Source organism: Mustela lutreola, chromosome 1 (genome assembly GCF_030435805.1).
Source record: "Mustela lutreola isolate mMusLut2 chromosome 1, mMusLut2.pri, whole genome shotgun sequence".
NCBI lineage: Eukaryota > Metazoa > Chordata > Mammalia > Carnivora > Mustelidae > Mustela > Mustela lutreola.
This window is the reverse complement of record NC_081290.1, coordinates 227,435,058-227,457,490: the sequence shown is the minus strand read 5'-3', so window position 1 is coordinate 227,457,490 and position 22,433 is coordinate 227,435,058. Positions and strand designations below refer to the sequence as shown.

Here is a 22,433-nt window from a genome sequence, read left to right as displayed (position 1 = left end):
TGAGGATTTTTGGATTATATAGCTTTAATATTGTGCTATTACATTGTGTAGATGCTGGGTTCTGTTATAATCCTCTGGAGAACGTCAAGGTTCCCGTTCTGCCAGCAATCACGGTGGTTAGATTCAGGCTGCAAGTCCCGTCTCTCCTCCAGTGTGTGGCGGGTACACACCTCAGCTCAGCTCACAGGGCCCTTGTTACGCTGGTCAGGTATGTCCCACACGTGTGCAGTTCACAGTGAACCTGAGACTCGTGTGGTTTGAGACCCAGAAGCAGGAAATCCCTCCTCCAGCTTTCTTCACTCTGGGTACTCCACTCCCTTCCAGCTCCCAAAGGCCTCCTTTACTGGTTCCTCGACCAAGAAAGATGGGGTTTCTATCACATTTTCAGCTGTCTGCCCCGACGTGCTGCTAAGTGAGTGGGCCCCACCTCGGGGCAATTCCATAAGATACAGAGGATTCACCTCTATATGTTGCCATCTCTGCATCTTGCTTCCCTTTATAAGTTGCCTCCTTTTATTTTTATAGAATCAAAACAATTACAGGGCAATTGTATTTTGTCCATAGTATCTACCTGTGATCAGTGGGAAGGGCAGCCTGGAGTGGGCTTCTGCCACCACGCATGGGCTGGCACTCCCCAGTGACTTTTTAGAGTCTTTCTCTCCTAATTTTCACCATCTCTTCACTATATATACAACCCCACCCTTAATACCACAGATTAAAGCAATCAACACACTTGATGTCTTTCTATGCAGTTAGCACCATTTTTTGGGGGGGGTGGAGAGAGAGAGTGAGGGAATGCAACATAAGCAGGGGAGGGGCAAAGGGAGAGGGAGAGAGAACCCACACCCAGCATGGAGACCGAAGCAGGGCTCGATCTTATGAAGCTGAGACCACAATCTGAGCTGAAATCAAGAGTGGGATGCTCAACCGACTGAGCCTCCTGGGCGCCCCCTCTCCTAGCTCCTTTTAAGAGTTAAATCTCTTTCAGTTTCTGCCTGCTATGATTGCTCTTCAGTGCCTTCACACAGTTGTTTTTTTATATTGTGTCCAGAGTTTATAATTGTTAGAGTATGTTTAGTATCATGCAAACCACTCTAGTACTTCCAGAAATTATTATATGGTGTTTCTGGGCCAAAGAAAGCTTCCTTCCCACCCTCCATTATTCAGGAATTCTGTTAATATTGTTTGAACTTATTTTTCCCCCAAATCTCCAAGATCCTGCTCATCCCTCTACTGCACCCACACCCACACAAGGGAAAGCAAAGACACACAGAAAAGCACAGCTTGGTCAGGGCCCCACACTAAAGCTGCTTCCCCAACTGCAGATCAGTTCTGTCTCCCCTGCTCCATTCTCTCTCTATAACACAGATCTGTTCACATGCAGTTTATGTACCTATTACATGCCCTTGGTCCTGTCTTCAAAGTGCAGTAATATATTAGTATAAATATCCATACTACGAAGCAGAGAGTTCCAAACGCTGTCTGAGAGAGAGAGAGAATAAAAAGCAGCTGTGGGAATTCAGAGACATGGATTTCAGGCAAGTTAACAGAGGTTTTACCAGTGAGGAGGGGGTGCAGACAGTGGGCCCCAACTGCTAATTCAAGCAGAGACATTGTCATAGCTCTTCTCTGCTGCTCTTGCAGTGTCATGGGGGTGGAGGTGGTGGTAGCTGTTATGATTACATAAAGCCTTCTACTTGATGTGTGATCCACAGATGAGCTCTGGAATTTAGCAGGAAGGCAGGATCTCAGGACCCACTGCAGGCCTACTGAATCAGAATCCGCGTGTTAACCAGATCCCCAGAGATTTCCTATGCATTTTGAGGGTGAGAAGCATTCATAGAAAGTACGCTTTCCAGAGAATGATGAGTTTAAGAACTCACCTTCTCTACTCTGAGCTGGGACACGAGAAGTAGAGGGAAGCGGTGCCCAAGAAGCACAAATGCCCCTACGCCCCTACATACTGAGGATAGGCTCCTGCCACTGTGCTCATCAGGAAGCCTTAGAAGGAGTTATTTCCATTCTGCAGATCAGGAAACAGAAACTCAAAGAGGTTGAGTAAGTGGCCCAAGATCACAAAGAAAGTGGCAGGACCTGAATTTGGAGCCATATCTGATGGACTCCAGAGCCTGTAAACAATTTTAGTCTCCCAGTGTGGGCAGGCACATGGGCTGGGAGCATCAGCATGTTTACGGCGCTGCCACGAACCCCTTCGGTGATCTGGGCTCTACATGTCTCCACTGATGGAGTCTGAACTAGTGAAAGTTCACGAACAAATGAATCCCATGGCATCAGGAAAATGGATATTTGCGGCAACCTTAAGATAGAGTGCTGGGAGGGATACCTGGGTGGCTCAGTTGGTTGGGCAGCTGCCTTCGGCTCAGGTCATGATCTCGGCGTCCTGGGATCGAGTCCCATGTCGGGCTCCTTGCTCAGCAGGGAGCCTGCTTCTCCCTCTGCCTCTGCCTGCCTCTCTGTCTGCCTGTGCTCACTCTCTCTGACAAATAAATAAATAAAATCTTAAAAAAAAAAAAAAAAGATAGAGTGCTGGGAGCATGTGTTGTGTGATGGTCCCAGAAGGAGGGTAACATGGCCTGGAGACGAGCAGCCCTTGGTTCCAGTCCTGCCTCTGTCGTGCGTTAGCAGGAGCCTCATTTTCTTCATCTATGAAATGGGTAGAAATGATCTCTACTGGCTCTCAGTGCATTTGGGTTCGAGTAAGGTTCTGCTTGAGAATGTTCTATAGTGTGATACACTAATACAGTCGGTTCTCTAATTGCCTTAGTTTTCAAAACACAAGTTAGATATTTCTCAATTAATTGAGAAACACATTTGTCATCTTCTGGCCATGCTTGGAACTGGGAACTGGCTCTGGCAAAGCCCGTCATCTTCGTGCTTTCATTCACCCTAACAAGGGGAATAAAAGGTAGTAAAAATACGTACAGGCTCCACATCTGGGAGAGCTAGTGGTGTTAGAACTACAGAGATTGTTATTCTAGAGCAGAGAGTCTTCGCTCTAGAACTTTCCGTGGTGATGAAATGTTTCCTTATCTGTGCTGTCTGCTAGGGTAGCCACTAGCCACATGTGGCAGCTGAGTGCTTGAAATGTGGCCAGTGCAACTGAGGAACTTCATTTTAAGTTTTATCTCATTTGAACCCATTCAGATTTAAATAGCCACGTATGTATAGTTTACTACCACACAGACCAGTGCAGCTTTAGAGCAAAAGTGAGAGATGGATATTTCAATATGGTGAGACTTTAGAGCTATCCTCTTATTGCCAACAAGCAAATGGAATGGTTTGTTTGTTTCCAATTCTGAAACTCTAGCCCCTAGTGTGTTTCTTCCCTCAGATTAAACAGAACATTTTTGTAGTGTGATTTTTGATAATGGGAGATTCCTCTAGGATCTAATTATCACTGTAGAGCAACATAACGGATGCCAGGACAATGTGAGGGTTCCCTCAGCAAAAGAGTGATGCTTTGCTAATAAATATGTCTGTTTGCCTGAGAAGAGAAAATATTTTACTCCCTTGTCTTGAAAATTCAAAGCAGTAGGACTGCAAGCCCTGGGTCCTGTGCTTGGGCGTCCGATCCCACCCCCCCAGGCCCCGTGCTCACGGCGGTTTCCTACCTGGCGTTCTCAGCCCTCCGGCTGATGCACTGGTGCAAGTAGAGATACTCCTGAGGCGCGCTGGTGGACAAGGCGGGCTGCATGTGGTTGGACACCGGGGTTTCAAAGGTGAACAGGGTGGGCTGGCTGGAGTGCGACGGGGCTGAGGACTTCCGTTCCCGGAGAAGGTGCTGACTGGAGCTGCTGAGCTCAGCTGGAGAGGAGCGGGGGCCGTGACTGGCGGAGGAGAGGTTTCTCAGGGAGTCTGAGGAACAAAAGAAGAAGCTCTGTGACTGAAAAGGGAAAGAAAGGTGTCCTCATCCCAAAGTGGGCTTCGGAGGAGGCAAAGATATTAAGAGCAGAGGCAATGATCCAGCAGCAGCCTTCTCTCCCCCTCACACACCTGCTCCTTCTCTGCCTCCAGGAGAGGAGGGCTGTGGCCTCCTGGTGGAAAAGGAGATGCCCTGTCCCTCAGGGCTGCTCCTGGAGTCGCCTGGAGGCTGCTCCCTGTCACAACCTTGAGGGTGTTCAGCTCCCAGGAGGTGTGGCTGCCCAGGGTGCACAGAGTGAGTGTGACTCTGGCCCTCACACCTTTGGGGCAGTAAGTGCCACTTCTTTCCTCCTCTCTGGAGGCTCCTACCGTCATCACCTCCATCAAAGTGAAGACCGGCTTTGTTAGATGAGCTTGGCTTCCTGAAGACTCATTAAGTCAGAGCCTGGACTGTGCCTTACTACATTAGTGATAAAAGCACAAATGTAGTTGGAGCAGACAGTCCCATAAGACTGGTCCCAGGTCCTCCTGACTGTCCTTCCAAGCCCTCTTGAGGACAACAATGGTCCCCATTCCCCAACTCTTGTGCCTGCTGCTCTGAGTTAATTGGTCTTTTTCCCCTTAACTCTCATTTTAAACTCCCCCTGTGCTGTGCTAGAAAAGAAGCAGGGTATTAAAGTCAGATCATAGCTGAGAGTGCTACCCACCCCTCAAGCCAAGGGCATTACTCATTTGGCTGCTTCTCCAGGCTCGTCCTAGTTCCTGAGCCTAACACACAAGGCCTTTGACAGTCTCACCTACTTCCTGCTTTTCTCCTCCCGGACCCGAGGCATTCGGAAGCTTCATCAGTCCCCAGGCACATCAGCCCCTTTTATGATTCTTATGGGCTTCTGCTGTTCCTTCCACCTGGATTTCACTTCTCCTCTACTGGCACTCGTACGCAGACTTTAAGACCCTACACGGATATCATATTCTCTCTGAAACCTTCCTGGATGCAGTCCTTTTTGGCTGCCAATAGCACTTGGCCCGTGCTTCATTATATCCACTGTCCTTCTGCCTCCTTGCCTAGCCCATGAGTCTCTAAGACAGCAACTGATGTAGTTATGCCTACAGTCCCAGGATTTACCCAATAAAGGCCAGGCACACAGAAAGTTCTTCGTCTGCGTTTGTGGAAGAAGCGAATATATTCATTTGTCATACAATAATTCCACTGTGAAACTTCTTGTTCAAGAGAAATAAAGGTTTAAAGATGTAATTTCTGGCGATGTGACAGCTGGTGGGGTGTGATGGCTCAGTGCTGGTGGTGGTGGCTTGCTAGGGCTATTCCAGTCTTTTCTGAGGGGGCATACTCTGTTTCTACTCCCCGTTATCTGACCTATTTTAGAAGCCTCCTCGTGGCCCCAGGCAGGATCACCAGCTCATTAGTGCTCTATCGGATTAATTACTTTCCAGGCTTCACTGATGCTAGGCAGAACCACTTCTGCCAGCGTCCAGCAGAGAAAGCCATGGGCCTCTGGGAAACACTGTTCCATCAACAGCTATATTGACCTCCGCAATGAATTCCCTTTACAGGTCTTGTAGTGAACTGGATGTTTGTTAACAGAATCAATGGCTTCATTACTCCATTAGATTTGCAAGACGAACTCTCTAATGGCAGAGGGGGGAGGTTTATGCTCAGTGATGGGGTAGCCATGGCGTCAGGGGCGAACACAGCTGCTGCTTGAGAAGACACAGGGAAGGCACAAAGAGAAAGCCTCAGGGGGTATTTCTACCTTTCCTGTGGTCTTTTTGGACCCCTCCACCCCTTCAGTGGGGGCCTTTTTCAGGGTTCCACCCCAGACCCTCCTATAGCTTGGCTCTCTCAGGAGACTCCCCTGGGGTCGTCTTCTCCAGCCAGGTGATGACAACTCTCAGAAATCAGGCTTTAGCTCAGTTCTCTATCCAGAGCTCTCGTCCTATCACCCCCTGCCTGCTGGGCACCTCCATTCAGGTGTCCCACCTGCAGGTCAAGCTCCATGGTCCTCCTCCTGTGTTCTCCCTTCCCGTGAAGTACATCAACGTCACCATCCAGTTGGTTCGGAGCCAGAAACGTAGGCATTATGTAGGAGCCTGCTTCTCAACAACCACACCATGTTGTTATGTCACTGCCTGGCTTCAGATTCTTCAGTGGATCCCTGTTACCCTCAGGATGCCTATGGAGCTCTCTCTTCTTAAAACCATTGTCCTGTTTATTTCCTCAACTTTGTTTCTGACCAGTCCTTCTTGTGTTTCAAACAGAGTTTTAGGAAGACAGTAACTGTTCTCTCTTGTCACTCCATACATTCGGCTGTAAACTCAGTGAGGGCAGGTTCTATCTCTTCTTACACAGTTTCATCCCTGGCATCAAGCCCAGCGTGTGACCCAACTCCATTAAATACATGCTGATTAATTAAAAAAAAGTGAAGTACATAGCATGAGGTCATGCTCGTTCCATACCACTCACTGATTCCCCACTGCTTTCAGCATTAAGTCCTGGTTCCCAAGTCCAACAAGAAAGGCCATTCTGTCACAATCTACTTATCTTGCCTGTCACCCCACACATCCCACGTGCCCCCTGCACATGCTTTGGGTTGTGGGTCTGTATAAAAGAGGAGTGACCTATTCTCACAGCCGGGGCCCTGTGGCCTAGACTATTTACTTGCAGAGAAATCATTTCTCCTCTCTGAGTCTTGGTTTCCTTATTTACAAGTTAACAGAGGATGGTCACAAGGATGAAATGCATAAAGAGTCAAGACAATTTGGCATGATATAAGTCCTCAAAATGTGTACTGGGCATTTCTGTAATCCTGGTGCCTAAAATAGTCTCAGCTCACTGTGGGTAATGAATATATAGTTGCTGAATGAATAAAAGAATTTTCACTAGCACCAAACCAAATATGCTTGTTTCTGCTAATAAGATGATGTAGGGGTTATACTGAGTTGGGCTCACTCGGAATTCCATTCTATCAAGATAAACCATGTCCATGAAATCAGTCAGCTCCATAATGATCTGCAGTTTCAGAAAAATTCTTTCAAAGCTGTTTTGGTGCTAAACCTTGCCAAAATCTCACTTCTCCTTGCTACTTTAAAAGATTTCTACCTGAATGTAGGTGACTATTCCTTAGGGTTTATACTGGATTGAATAGGGTCCCCCAAAACCCATGTCTACATGGAACCTCAGAATGTGACCTTGTTCGAAAATAGGGTCTTTCCAGATCTAATTAGTTAACATGAGGCCATAAGGATTAGGGCAGGTGCTAATTCACTGATGGATATACTTATAAGAAGAGCAAACAGAGACAGAGACATATGGGGAGAGAAGACCGTGTGATGACTGAGGCAGAGCCCAGTTAAACAACGTGATGTAGCTACGTAACGGCATATTAGTCAGCCATCTAATGAATGAAGTGCTGCTACATGCTACACCATGAGTGAATCTTCTATGCTAAGTGGAAGAAGCGAGTGATAAAATGTTACAGACTGTAATGATTTTATTTATGTGAAATGTCTAGAATCAGCACATCCATAAAAAGGGCAAGTAGACTAGTGGTTGTCCGGGGATGGGGGTGGGATGGAGGAGTGGAAATGGGGAGTGACTGCTAATGAGTTTGGGGTTTCTATCTGACGTAATGAAACATTCCAACATTAGATGGTGGTGATGGGTACACAACCTTGTGAATATACTAAAAAAACAATGACTTGTACACTTTAAATGGGTGATACATGATAAGTGAATTTAAAAACATACACACACATGCATAAACACTTCTGCAAAGTATGAAGTCTGTGCAAGAGATGAATGGTCTAATTAAATACATTTGACCTTTAGTTCATTTCCTCTCTAAAGAGAATGCTGAACACTCAGCAAATACCAAGTCCTTCCTAAAGTAGATTGAGTAAGAGACATTGTCCCTTTTCTACCTTTAGTTCTCTGCACCTCCTCCAACCCCACCATTCAGGGCATGGCTCCACAGTCATAGCAAGGCAGTGGGAATTTTAGCAAAACAAAATAGCAAGAACTCGTTGGGGTCAAAAGACCCAAGGTGTAAAAGGCGAATGAGATACTGATGTGAAAACAAATGTGCACGTTCACACAAAACGTGCATAGGATTTGTTTTTATTGCCTTGGTACCTCGTGAGGGAAGAAAAGAATGAAAAAGGACATTACGCGATGTGTGGCTGGGCTGTTTTTGGTATGTGGCCATAAGGCTGTTGTAATGATGTGTCTTGGGTCATTAGGAAGCACAGTTATACAGCAAGAAAAAGGACATTTCCAGACTTCTGGCCTGGGCTTCCACCTCCAAGTCTAGACTAAAGATAATGCCAGAAAATGCTTGAGTCAAATTTGTTTTCTTTTAAACAGGGTTTTATTTTTTCCTCTTCTCCCTGGCTTCTTTTTAGGGCTCTAAAAATCACTCCCCTTCCTTTCCACAATCACCCCTGGGAACCCTGCCCAGCACACAAACACTCCGCCCACCTTCTTGCAAAACTCTAGAACAGGAAAGCTCTGAAGGATTTCAGTAGAGTGGCCCGGCAGCCCAGCCCAGCCAGCAACTGGCTGGTGATAACAGGAGCAGGAAAGGGGCGGTTGGCGGGAGTTTCTGGAAAAGATGACTGGCCAAATAATGACTGGTTCCCTTATCTCAGTGCCCTTTTTATCTTTATCCTTCTCCCCTCACCCCCACCCCCCAAATCCCCACCCCAAGCCTCAGTGGGTGTCAGAACCCATGAAGACCAAAGCACATGCTAGAGCCAGGGCTGGATTCAAAGCCTGCTTCTGCTAACTGCTTGCTTTATGGCCTTGGACAGTTTACGTAAACCTCTTCTATCTTTGCGTGTTCAACCGGGAAAATACATAATTTTCCAGGGCTGCTGCAAAGTTTGAGATCGTACATAAAGCATTTAACATAAATGCATAAAAGCATTTAGCATAAATGCTTTAACATAATGTACATAAGTACAAAAAGCATTTAACATAGCACCTCCATTCTTACTGCTTCTATTCTTTTTTTTTTTTTTAAGATTTTATTTAATTATTTGACAGAGAGAGAGAGAGACCACAAGTAGGCAGAGAGCAAGAGGGGAAGCAGGCTCCCTGCTGAGCAGAGAGCCCGATGTGGGACTTGATCCCAGGACCCTGAGATCATGAGATCATGACCCGCGCCGAAGGCAGAGGCTTAACCCACTGAGCCACCCAAGTGCACCCTTACTGCTTCTATTCTTTAGTATACATGGAACTGCTGAGAACTCGAAATCAGCCAAGAGGTATGGAGTTGCTTCCCAACCAACAGTGAATGCTTGGAAGGAAGGTTACGTTGTCTGTTTTAGTTCCAACTATAAGCCATACCATGTTATATGTGGAAGGAGAACAAAAGGACAATATGGAATATAATAATCATAGCTGCCATTTATTAAGCACCTACTATGTACCTCTAGTCTACTCTATGAGGCAGATATTATTTCCATTTTCCCCCTTCTTTTTGGATGAAGAAACTGAAGCTCAGAAAAGTTAATAATGAGCTCTGGGGTCACACAGCTGGAAAGTGGCAGAGCCTGTGTGAATGAAACAGATCTCACTCTCTTCCAAAGCCATTTCTTCTCATCCATGCAGAAAAGAGTTTCCACAAGATCCCTATGTGGTAAACGGTATTAGCTTTTTGAGAAGCAGAGTCCAATAACAGCATGGGGGGGTGGTCTGTCTGGGCCAAGCTCTGCTGTCAATTGGCTGAATGACCTTGGGAATGCCATTTCACCTTCCTGGCCCTAGTTTTCTCTATTCAAAAAAGAAAGAACTCAGATGAGATTGAGGATACACATCAAAGCCATCTCTGGGAAATATAAGAGCTGTTAAGACCTAATGAGTCATATTTACACAGGGATTTAGATAAGATCCCCTGGTTTGGCTCTGGTTCTTAATCCCAGGCCAGAGGTAGAAAGGTTGGGGTCAACTGAAGAGTCAGGGGCAAAGCAAGCCTGAAAAGCCAAGTGAAAAAACAAATTCTTCCAAAAATCGTATTTTGGAGCATCGTATTTTGGAAACCACCCTTGTTCTCACTGGTTTTTCATATCATCTACCTACAGCCAACTTCAAAGGGTACAACATGTAACGGGAAGAGCCCGTTCAGAAACATGGGTTCTGACACCATCCTACTACAGGATGCAAAACTTTTACTTTCTCCGCACCTTTTTTCATGCTGTCAAACGCCAAAGAGAACACCCACCTTACAAGGTTCTTTTGGGGATCTGGTGAGATGGAATATGGGTAAACAGTAATTACTAAATACTCAGTAAATGGTTGTTGGCTTGACACCCAGAAGTGGAACAGTGGTAACATGCTAAGGGTTCCAACAGACAGAAGACGGCTGATGAAAGACTTTTGAAAACAGAAGGGTGTAGGATTCTCTGGGGTAAGCGGTCCCTGCAGACAGCTGAGCAAGAAACAAGGACCAGAGGGTGTAGAGTTCCAAAAACAAATGCATGCTGACAAGGGCTGAGGGCAAGACTGAATCGAGAGCTCCAGGTCATTTTAACTCACAATCACGAGTAATCATTGAAAACTGAATACTCCTCAAAATTGTCAGAAACACATCATAATTAGAGGAATTATTCACAAATTTAAAGCCAAATACAAAATAGCTTCGCTCAACACAATAACGCACATAATATGACAACTGGAAGGGGCCCTGGAGTCTATCTGCTCACTTATCACTGTTCTCCGTCCCACACTCCCAAAGCTTCTTTGTTTCCAGTTGGAGAAACTGTGACCCAGAAAGGTGAGGCTACTTGTCCAAGGCCACAAAGCAGGTCAGACCTCAAACCTGGGATATGAATTCAGATCTCCTAGTGTGGGGATCCTTCCACCACCCCACAGGAAAGATACGTCTGTATTAATCAGTGTGAACGAAGCTGGAGTCTCTGTAATCTGTGGGGGAGGGGAGGGGCAATCAAGTCAGGGGATCTCATCACCCAGGATACTGGCTGGCAGGGCTGTTCTTTTGTTATGAGTTTATTATGTTACATTTGTATGGTAAGTAAACATTCACTGGATCAAACTACTAAAGATTAGTATAAATAATTCCCCAAGCTCAAAAATACATCTCTTAGTGTTTATAGAAACTATAAAGCAGAGGAAGAAAAAAGGAGGGGGCATAGACAGGCAGTAAAATGAGACCCTGGGAGACCTTTGAGGGACTAGACTGTCCATGCATCCCCCTTCCGGGGAAGGATCTGAGAAAGAACAGCAACCACCCCCCCCCCCCCCAGGGCTCTGAGAGCCAAGTCAGAGAACATCCTGACCTTGACACAGAGGATCTCTCAGTATACTTTAGCAGAAATCGATTTGGTGAAGGGTACAGGGAAAAGAGAGTGACTGTAGCTGAGAGGCATGTCACCGTCTCTGGTCACACACCCTTACATAACCTCTGCTGCCCCAGGGCCCCTCACGTTAGAGCAAATGCCAGCCTTTCCCTGAGGTCTCCAGTGAGAATGAATCACGACTTCCTCGAAACCTTTCACGGTACCTCGTCCTGTGGCTTAGTTCACGAGTCTGTCACATGGAAGGGGATGGTGAGCAGGCAGAAGCCAGGATCTGGCCCATCTCTGTCTCTCTGACAGCATTTAGCACAATGCTCTGTACCTAGCAAAGGTCTGGTTGGGAACAAGGTGTTCAATAAACATACCACGGAGGTTGGTTATTCTTCCTAGGGTTAGAAGAACGAAGGGGGAGCTCCAGGATCCAAATGCAAACTGTTCCTGGAGGCTGGGAGGAGCTGTTACCACTTGGTGAGGTCTTCCGCCTTGTGTGTGTATCTGTTTTAGGTCAGCGAGCCTATGCTGAACCATGCATTGTCCTGCTGGTTTTAGAAAGAGCAGTCCCCAGTTTTGTTCTCCCCTTACCTGCCACACCTACGGCACACCTTAGTTGTGTCAGACCTCACTCCTGCTCCCTTGAGTGGGGCTGAGCGGGCCGGGGGTCCCCCACAAGGAGTTAATTCTTAGTTGGAATGAGTCCTCTCGTCACTGACTTAGGGTCATGAGCACGGACTGTAGGTACTCTGCGAGGAGCTGCAGGCCCAACAGAAAGAATGGGTCTTGCCCTTACTCTGTGGGTTTATACTGTACTTAGAAAACCCGTATTTCTCGGGCAGCACTTCTCCCTTCCCCTGAGGAACTCTGGGAACCTAACCATGTCCCATAGGAATCAATCCATCCAGGGGCACCATAAGCTCACACAGCAATGATGTCTTTGACTCTTAAGACCTTCCCACAGAAATAGCAACAATATATCACTATATTTTTAAGCTAACCAGCTTTAACAAGAGGTGAACTTCCCCAGCCTTTTTTTTTTTTTACAATGACTTCCATTTAAGAGACAACTGGCAAACGGTGTGAACATGACTGTCAGAGGCTCTAACGGAAGGAGTTCATCAGGAATCATCAGTGGGGCGCCTGGCTGGCCCAGTCAGAAGAGCCTGCGACTCTTGATCTCTGGGTTATGAGTTCCAGCCCCACACTGGGTGCAGAGATTGCTTAAGAATGAGATCTTAAAAAAAAAAAAAAAAAAAAAGACTCATCAGCAGTGGCAAAAATCACCAGCAAAATACCTGCACGTGTTCAGCTCTGGGTGGGGGGATGGGGCTCTCAGAGCCCGGCTTGCTGAAGGAATCACAAGATCTGAGCATTACATGAAGCCCAGCTCCGGCTGTGGGAGAGGTAGTGTGGCAGGGAGAATGAACGCGGACTTTGAAATCTGAATCTCTGCTCACTAGCTGTGGAACCCAAGGATGGTATGTGAATCTAAGATTCACATCTTGTACCTGATGTGAAACAGCAGCCTGAAGGGCCTGTCTTAGGGAGCAGAGAGACGCCACAGTCCCTGCACAGCAGTGCCCCACGGAAGGAAGTGTTCCCTCAGCTCTCCATCATGGGAGGCGGCCTGATGTTGGAGAACAGTGCTGGAAGGCTTTGTGCTCACAGACCCTCCAGGTTTGATCAGAGCCAAGACTGGTGCCAGAAAGGGCAGAAGGCCTTGGCTGGCCTTTGTGTGGTGACTGGAAGACCCCAGAGGCAAAGAGCCTGGCAGGACCATCTCATAACCGGCAGCTCTTAGCTGCTCTCTCTAGTCCTGGAGTCCCAACGGGCTCCTGGCTTATTGTGTGTAGCTTTCCTACTCCCCTTGCAGCCTTGTGTCTTGGTGCCTCAGCAACTCTAGGCTTTCTCTGCTGGCACCCCAAAAGAAGTGCTGTCTTTTCTACACCTCTAGAAAGGCCAATACCTGAGACCATGTGCACATGTGTCTCAGAAGGCCTGCTGAAGTGTATTATTACACTAGAACGGGGGTGGCAAACTGTGGACCGTAAGTCAAACTGGATCCGCTGGCTATCTTCATAAATAAAGTTTTATTGGGATACAGCTATGTGTACTCACTTACATACTGTTTACGGTTGCTTATCTGCCATGGGAGTATTTGTGAGAGAAGAGAAGGGTGAAACCTACAATATTTACTATCTGGCCTTTTATAGAGGAAGTTTGCCAATCCCTGGACTAGAGGTTCTCATTCTGGTTTGTGTAATCACGTCCTCTTTCAAAATATTACCATCTAATTTAAGTTCATCTTTAAGGAGATAGAGGCTGAAACCAAAACTGATGAATCCCAAACTTATGCTTTGAAAAAATCAAGAGGAGGGGCGCCTGGGTGGCTCAGTTGGTTGAACATCTGACCCTTGATTTCAGCTCAGGTCATAATCTCAGGGTTGTGAGATTGAGCCCCGAGTCGGGCTCCACACTAGGTGTGGAGCTTGCTTAAGATTCTCTCTCCTGGAGCACGTGCATGGCCCAGACAGCATCGAGCTTGTGGCTGTGGCTCAAGTCATGATCTCATGGGTCATGGGATCAAGCCCTGTGTCAGACTCCACATTTCATGGAGGAGAGTCTGCTTGGGATTCTCTCCCTCTCCCTTTTCCCCTCTCGCCACTCATGCATGCTCTCTCTAAAATAAATAAATACATCTTTAAAAAAAACTCCCTCTCCCTTTCCCTCTGCACCCCTCTACCTCTTCCCACAACTGAAAAAGAAAAAATCAAGAGAAGAAATCGTAAGAAAAGCCAGTTTGGAGATTGGCGATTGCATTAGTGTTATTATAGATATCATATTCTTTTTCATTTTAGTACAGCTTGGTCACAAACAACATGCTAATTACTGCCTAGCTTATAGAATTAAAAGGTTCAAGAGAGTAACACGATAAACTTGTATTGAACCAGGCTTGGAAAGAAATCACCAGATTGTTCTTGCTGACCCTTAATGATTTATTCTTCTACCATATCACAGATGCACAGTTCTAGAAGTGACTAAGAGATCATTCAGTTCTGTATTTTATTTTACTGATAAGAAATCTAAGGTCCAGAGAGACCAAGTGATTTTCACCAGTGACTGATTGGTAGGCCTGAGCAAAGTGTCAGTCTCTTGTTTTTCAGTTCAGTGTTTTTCCTAGTAACACATCAAATCGGAAGAACAATAAACATTATAAGCTCAAGTGGTCTTTTCTACTTCTAAGGAGAGTGAAAAAAGCTTTCATCTAATAATCTAACGTTGTTCCCGGAAGTCCTCAAAAAAAGTCCAACATTATGTCTGAAAAGGATCAGAACTATTATTGACATATTCTTGATACAACATTCATGTTTTCATATGCGTATATAGTACCTTCTCATTTGCTTTGGTATAATTAATACAAAAAATTGCCGGAATTATGAGAAAGATTGGTCTGAATCTACAGACCAATTTGGAGAGAAATAGCATAGTAACAATATTGAATGTTCTATTTTACCACATGATATCTCTCTCCCTTTGTTGGGTTTTCTTGAATTTCTCTGGCAACGTTTTGCCATTGTCTGTACAGAGATCGTGTATGTTTCTTGTTAAATTGATTGTTTAATTTTTTGTAAAAGAAATTTTTATTTTTATTTTCCAATTGTAGGCTGTTCTCAATAACTTTGACATTTATAATGGCCCTGAAAAGTTGGCAGGATGGTGATCTTTCCAGATTCATTTCACATAAGAGGAGACTAAGACTCAGAGAAGTAAAATGGCTTACTCAGCGTTATAGAGCTCTTAGGCAATGCCCAAATCAGGCCTCAAACTCAAGTCTTTTTCACACCACGTTGAAGGATGATCTTATTGTGCAGTCAATGTGAGGGTAAGGGAGCAGCATATACTTATAAATTATAAGTGCTACACAAATATCCAGTGGAATGAAAAAAAAAAAGAAAGAAAGAAAACCATTTTATTTTTTTTTATTTTTATTTTTTTTAAAGATTTTATTTATTTATTTGACAGAGAGATATCACAAGCAGATGGAGAGGCAGGCAGAGAGAGAGAGAGAGGGAAGCAGGTTCCCTGCTGAGCAGAGAGCCCGATATGGGACTTGATCCCAGGACCCTGAGATCATGACCTGAGCCGAAGGCAGCGGCTTAACCCACTGAGCCACCCAGGCGCCCAAGAAAACCATTTTAATATGACTAATAAGGAGACCAAGGCCCAGAGAGGCCTTTCTTGATCACGTGACCTAACCGGATTTCTAGTCACTCCTTATCACGTTACTTTGTCTTCTCTTTATCAAAGTGCTTACTGCTACCACTTAAACATTTTGATTTTCCTCTGTCTCTTCCCACTTGACTGTCAGCTCCTTGAAGAATGTGAACCTCACCTGTTCTGTTCGCCACTGATGGTTCGGTGAGTTAGCTATAAAACTCTGCCTCTCCAGCTCTTCATGTGAGCAGCATCCCTGACAGCCCCAGCTGGTGGCCTTCTGCATCCCTCCACTCCCCACGGCTGTTCTCATGCAGTGTTGAAGGAACGGCAGGAGTACTAATACAGGCCTGTTCCTATGAGACGTGGGGCTCCCTTCATGGCAGACCTTGGCTCGAGAACCTTCACTGATCTGGCGGAAACTGTCCTTGAACGGCACCATGGTCTAATCCTCCTCCCTGCCTTCTTTCTGTCACAGGTGTCAGCCCTGCACCCCACTGCAGGCTTTGCCCCTCTCTGGCACCTTCCCATGATCCCTCACAAGAGTCCCACCCAATAAATCTCTTACAGGTCTTTGCTCGCAGCTGCTTCTCAGAGAAACTGAGCTCACACTCTCGGGGTCTAAAACTGCTTGATGAACAAACGGTTGGCCCAGGTTCATACTGCAAGCAAAACCACAGACCCAGAATTAGAACCCAGGTCTCTGGTCCCTCTGTCCACAGCCTTTTCATACTCAGATCGCCAATCATCTGAGAAATATGTCTGTGGTGCCTCTGTCCAGGAGGCCACTGCTCTGATGAATTCAAGGGGAAGATGTACTCACTAATGGCCGAGCCCCACAGCTGGCCTCTCAGCTCTGTTTATAATTATGTGGACTCTAGTGGGCGGAAGAACATCTGTCCTAGATTCAGATGAAACTGAAGTGATGGCTTAGGTCAGGGAAGAAAATCTGGCTTATGTTTAAATTAAAAGCAGCAAGAACTCTGTGTGATGGCCTCTCAAAGGAGTCTAAGGAGAGTACCCACAGATGGCAGAGCTAAAGACGGTCATCGCGAGCAAAGGCAGCGGCAAGGCTTTCCCAGGTCTTTGGGCTAAAGACCTAGTATGGGGACCGTGAGGACTGGAGGCAAGAACTCCGTCTAGACTTTCAGGATATGGTTTAGTAGTCAAGAGCTTGGATGCTGGGACCAGACCGTCTGGGTCGGAATCTCAGCTCCTGTACTTACTAGTAAGTTAGTTAACTTCTCTGTGCCCTGGTTTCCTCCTCTGTAAAATGAGAAGAATCATAGGGATTTACCTCTTAGGATCATAGGAGTGAAGATGGGCAAAATGCGTAGACTACTGCCTTGAACACAGTAAGCTCTATGTAAATATTAGCTTTTACAATTAGCAGTGTAGTACATTTAAAAAGACACCTTTGTTTCTGAGCACCTCAATAAATTAAGTATAACGTATTTCAAACCAAGGAAGTCAGCAAGGTTTACTTCATAAACATACTAATCACATACTAATCACTAAAAAAAAGTTCTTGAGTTTGGGTAAAATCAAGATGGGGTTACTTCAGAGGTTTCAGTTTGGGGGGGTAGATGAATCACATGGTCCATCTACTCAAAGTGCCACGAGATCACTGGGAAGGCAGTGACAATTTACGGGGCACACATCTAAGTGATAGTCAATGTGCACTTGTCATGTACCAAACACTATGCTATATAACTGAAGTGGGCCCTTATCTAATCTTCATAATGATCTCGTGAAGTACGTCTCATTTCTCTTTTACTGATGCAGAAATTGAGGCTCTGAAAAGTAAATTAACTCACCCATGTTAAGATTGAACTCATCAATGTTGTGGGTTCGTGTAATTACATGATGTCAAGACCTATGCTCTTTGTACTAAACCGGCCTTCTAAACTAGTGTATATATAAAAGCACTTTATAAATCATATGGCCTTGTGTAAATTCAAGATGGTATCACCATCAACATCGTCTGGAACACTAGCAGGAAGCCAAGAAAGCAGGTGCCAATTCTAGCCTTGTCGGTTAGCTGTACAATCTTGAGCAAATTAGCTCCCCTCCCCTGACCTCTGGATATGCCGTTATTTGAGGAGTCTGGAACTAAATCTTCTCTCAGGGCATTTCAAGACCTCATATTCTAGAATTTTCTCATTCTATGTAATCTATTCCCTTCTCTGTCTTGGATGAGTGTTTTGGCTAATATGATTCACCAGCCTTGAAGAATTTTGTTCACTGACTTCATCCACAAAAGAGCTAAGGAGGTGGGGAACAAAAGCAAACAATAAACAAATGATAGATACATAAAATGGAGTTTAGGTCATTGGTACACCCTGTCTCTTCAGCCTAGTTAGTACATCATTCATCTTGATTTTTTTTTCCCCTGATTTTTGTTGACCGTTGTACTTTACAGCACGGTTTCCATAAAGGGAATTTTATTCTCTGTGTCCTGTGAATATGGTTAGAATGTTTCTGAAGCTTCCTTTTTCTCCTCCTCAACAGTAAATTTCTCAAAATAACAGTATTTACAAATGAGCTGGAACTTTTCAAACGTAATTGTGTGTAACTATTTACAAAGTCATAACCAAACCCAGCAACTAAATCATTTGATGTGTCTACACATGTGTCTCCAGAATGTGGCGTCAGAAAGATAAAAGAAAGAGTCGCTTCTCATCCTGAAGTCTCTCACACATCCCCTCCCCACCATTCCCAAACTTTGTGTTCTGGCCTCAAAGAACCAGATTCCAGCTCCTCAAGCCTCTGGAAACTTGAAGAGCAGCCCCTGGAGAAGGCAAAAGAAACCTGACTTCTGTGGGGAAGGCTGTGTTAATCAACCTGACCGTGGCGGTCACTTCACAACGTATGCCAACAGCAAGTGATCACTAGGTATGATTCAAATATAGACAGTTTGCCTGTTACATCTCAATAAAGGCGTAAGGGAATCCTGGTATGTATAATTCTATTTATGTAAAAAGAGAGAGCGAGAGGGAGAGAGAGAAATGTTAATTAACTGAAAAAATCCTGTATTGACTTGTTTTATCTGAAGTTCATTAAAACTTCAGTCTCTATCACTGGCCAGATGGGGGCATGATACTGAAGTTAAATTCAGAAATTTAAAAAAAAAGTTTTTTTTCCATAGTTGAGGTTAACCTCAGAGTTTTTTTACTATCTGCTAAACATATCTTGGCATAGAGCCAGGCATGGTTCAGTTAAAAGCAGGTGAGTTCTGGTGAAAATTGGGGGGCCTGAGACTGGGAACTAGACACAGAGGAGGCAGACAGTCACCGGGAAGAGGTCCAAAAGTAGTTTGGAGGAAAGAACATAAAGAACATGGCAAGGCTCAAGAGTCCACAGAGAACTCATAATCCATGGCTCATGATTCTCCCTGGCACCTGTCCCTAGAATAGGACCTGGCTGACTGAGAGAACAGAAAGAGAAGCTGGGCATCGCCTAGAAATGTGGACAGTTGAGTCGGTGGAGGAAGCAGAGCCCAAAAAGCAGAAGCAGATCTTCCTCGGAAATTCAGGCAGGCGGACCACTGGTAACCCAGCAATCTGTCTCTGGGCAGTGAGGCTCCAGCCATTGGGTTAAGGGTTTGGGTAAGACTGTGGTCTCTCAGAGGAGGTCAGTAAAACAGGATGGGATCCGGTCCTAGATGGAATTAGAGACTACAGGCAGGCTAACAGGCAAGTAACTTAAGAGCTGGAGAAGCAGGCAAAGTCCCAGGGTTAACCCTAGCTTACACACAACATTACGGTGAGAACTGAGTGAAAGGACCACGAATCTCAGAGCTCCGACTTTACGCTGGGGGGCTGTGGGGGCCTGAACTTGCAGGAAGAGTTCAAAGGCCATGAGTATGGACACAGAGGCTGAGGATCATGTGGTTCTGACACCAGCATCCCCTCTAGATCACGGTTTCCCAGACTCTTCTGTTTTACGAATGAGTGAAAGCAGTGCCTCTTTGTAGATTTTTAAGACCAACACATAGGGCTAACACTTTTTAATTATGTCGAATATGAAAAAACCATTATTTACCATGATAGTCATTTCTCTCTCTCTCTCTCACACACACACACACACACACACACGAATACTTTAACAGAAGTATGCACCCCATGAAGGGAAGTTTTAAAATCTGACTACATTTAGTTTTACGAAACTGACTACATCTTCCTCATGTTTTTCCTGTTTGTTGTTGTAGGAGAATGATTTCCACAGCGCAGCACTGATCTGCATTCCCTCTTTTGAAAAAACCTGCAGCAGACCAATATTTCCCTCCTGTGTTCAGCCTTCCCTGGTTATTGTGGGAGAGGGGGAGGGCAGGCCCTCCGGGTCCGGCTCCAGCTGGCAGCACCTCTCTCTCCCCTACACTCTTCCAGGTGGGTTCCCTCCCATCTGTCTCATATGTTACATTCTATATGCAATATAGTTAACAAGCCATGCAAAGAAAAAAAGGTTGAAAATTACCATGTTGTCCTCAAACCTTAGTGTATAGTTGAAAAAATAGAGATCAACACACTGAATCAGTACCAAAGCTGAAATTTAAAACCAGGACTTTGATTCCTAGTTCAGATCCTAGAGAGAGATGACCATACCTACTGATTTTGTTAAGCTGGGAATCGTACCCAGAGCTGTACAGAAGAGGATGTTTAATCAGAATCAAGATTTCCCGGGGCACCTGGGTGGCTCAGTGGGTTAAGCCACTGCCTTCGGCTCAGGTCATGATCTCAGGGTCCTGGGATAGAGCCCTGCATCGGGCTCTCTGCTCAGCGGGGAGCCTGCGCCCCCCCCCCCCAACCGCCTGCTGCTTTGCCTACCTGTGATCGATCTCTCTCTCTATAAAAAAAAAAAAAAAAACATTTTCCGAGGTCCAAGGTGACCTTACCTCTAAAGTCAAAGTTCTAATTCTACCTCTACCGAAAAATTAGTTAGGCTGGGCTGTGGGATCCGGTCTGGGACCCACTCATCAATTCTTTACCACCTGCCTTCTCAGGAGATCATCAGAAGCTCTCAATGAACTAAAGAGGGGGGCATCTCAAGAGATGTTTGTGAGCTGGCAAGGCTCTGGGGTTGAAGAGTCGGGATGAGACACTCTCCCCTCTAGCAGTCTGTGGGTTTTGGCAGGTAACACTGGACTGAATCCAGGGTGGCGGCCTGGGTTGGTGAGGGGGGGTGGTGTCTGATATAAAAGGGAAAGCAGGAAGAGGGATCAAGGCTTAGAAGGAGGATAAGAGGGTCGGGTTTCTCCCTGTCACCCTCTCGTCCTCCAGAGGGATTTGGGCTTCCCTGTAGGCGAAGGCTGGAGCCTTTAGGGGTGTCTGTGGGGGAATTTATGGAGTTCATGTCCCAACTCAAAGCCTACTCTTGGGGTGACCAGACCCAGCTGTAGACAAAAGACAACAAACAAACAAAAGATTGAGGAGGAAGGCTTGATATTTCTGGGTGATTTAGAATAACATTTTTCTTTTAAAAAAGGCATGAGGATTTCAGATCTGGCTGGAAACTGGTCTGGATGTTTATTTTCCTCATTGTCTCAGTGGAAAAAAAGGGTGGGTGATTCAGACAGTAGCCTCCGCCTCTGGGCTGGGGCCCGGGTCAGTCTACACTCTGTTCTTTGCTCCTCAAGGGACTTTTGTCAGCGCAGGGAGAAGCTGGATTTTACCTCCCACATTTGCTCTAAGCTTCCAATAAGGATGCCCCAGAGGAGATGAGCGATCTGAGCTCAGTTAAAAAAATCCCGAGAGCAAAAGGTAGGGGAGGGAACAAGGGAGGAGACAGTCCTCCCACGGATGAGAAGAGAGAAAGGGTGAGGTCTCTGAGAAAGGCCTGTTTCCTTCCCACCCTCCTCCACTGCTGGCTCTCCCACTCACTGTGTCTGGGGGAAAGAACCAAGGTCACCAGAAGGCATCTGGGTGGACTGTGTGTCTCCACCACAGCCCTCCCTGCTGTCAGAGTTCCAGAAGAAGGGGTCTGGTCCTGACCTTTAAGGCACCATTCCCTTCTAGAGAAGAAGGAGCAGCTTGAAGACACCATCCTCCCAACCCTGATGACATTCTGCCACTAGGAGCTGAAGATTTCCCAAAAGCATTCCTTTGGGCATCATTTGATCCCAGAGGTGACCCAGAACTCAAAACAATTCCGCTGCTGGGTTATTGGGGGAACTCATGGATTACCTGAAGTTTCAGTATTTACAAAATACCTAAAAGGTGGGGCAGCCTCACCCAAAACTGTCATAGAGAGAAGGTGGGGAAGAGATAAAGAACAGTTGGCTGGAACTCTGGGAAGTCCTCATTCTACAGAGTGAGACATGCGACTACTAGGAGACTCCCGCCAAGGAGCTCAGGAGAGGGAAGACACTAAAATAATACCAAGGGAATGGAGGAGGTTTTGGCTTCACTTCAAGATCTTCAAGAATTACTAACTATAGTCCCTGAGCTCTAATTCACAGCAGTTTGTTGGCTACTCTAAGATGGATCATGCTGAACGACAAGTGTTGGCAAGGACATGGAGAAAAAGGAACCCTCTTACGCCGTGGGAGGGAACGCAAACTGGTGCAGCCACTGTGGAAAACAGTATGGAGGCTCCTCAGAAATTAAAAATAGAACCACCGTATGCTCCAGTAATTACACTACTGCGTATTTAAGCCCCCAAATACAAAAACAGTAATTCAAAGAGATACACGCACCCCCATGTTGATAGCAGCATTATTTATAATAGCCAGATTATGGAAGCAACCCAAGGGTGCATCAACTTATGATGGATAAAGATAATGTGGTGTGTGTGTGTGTGTGTGTGTGTGTGTGTGTGTGTGTGTAAAATGAAATATTATTCAGCCACAAAAAAGAGTAAAGCCTTGCCATTTTCAACGACATGGATGGAGCTAGAGAGCATAACACTAAGCAGAGTAAGTCAGACAAAGACAAATACCATATGAATTCATTCATACGTGGAATTTAAGAAATACCACAAATGAACAACAGAAAAAGAACAGAGAGAAACCA

General features: G+C 45.6%; 1 protein-coding gene across 1 annotated transcript in view; it reads right to left on the bottom strand.

Moving 5' to 3' along the window:
- The window catches only part of GAB2 (GRB2 associated binding protein 2), a 189,283-nt gene that overhangs the window by 22,505 nt on the left and 144,345 nt on the right, over window positions 1-22,433 (bottom strand). Inside the window, exon 3 of the mRNA XM_059187936.1 lies at window positions 3,633-3,876. Within this exon, the coding sequence (XP_059043919.1) occupies window positions 3,633-3,876 (244 nt within the window). The remainder of the gene's footprint in view (window positions 1-3,632; window positions 3,877-22,433) is intronic.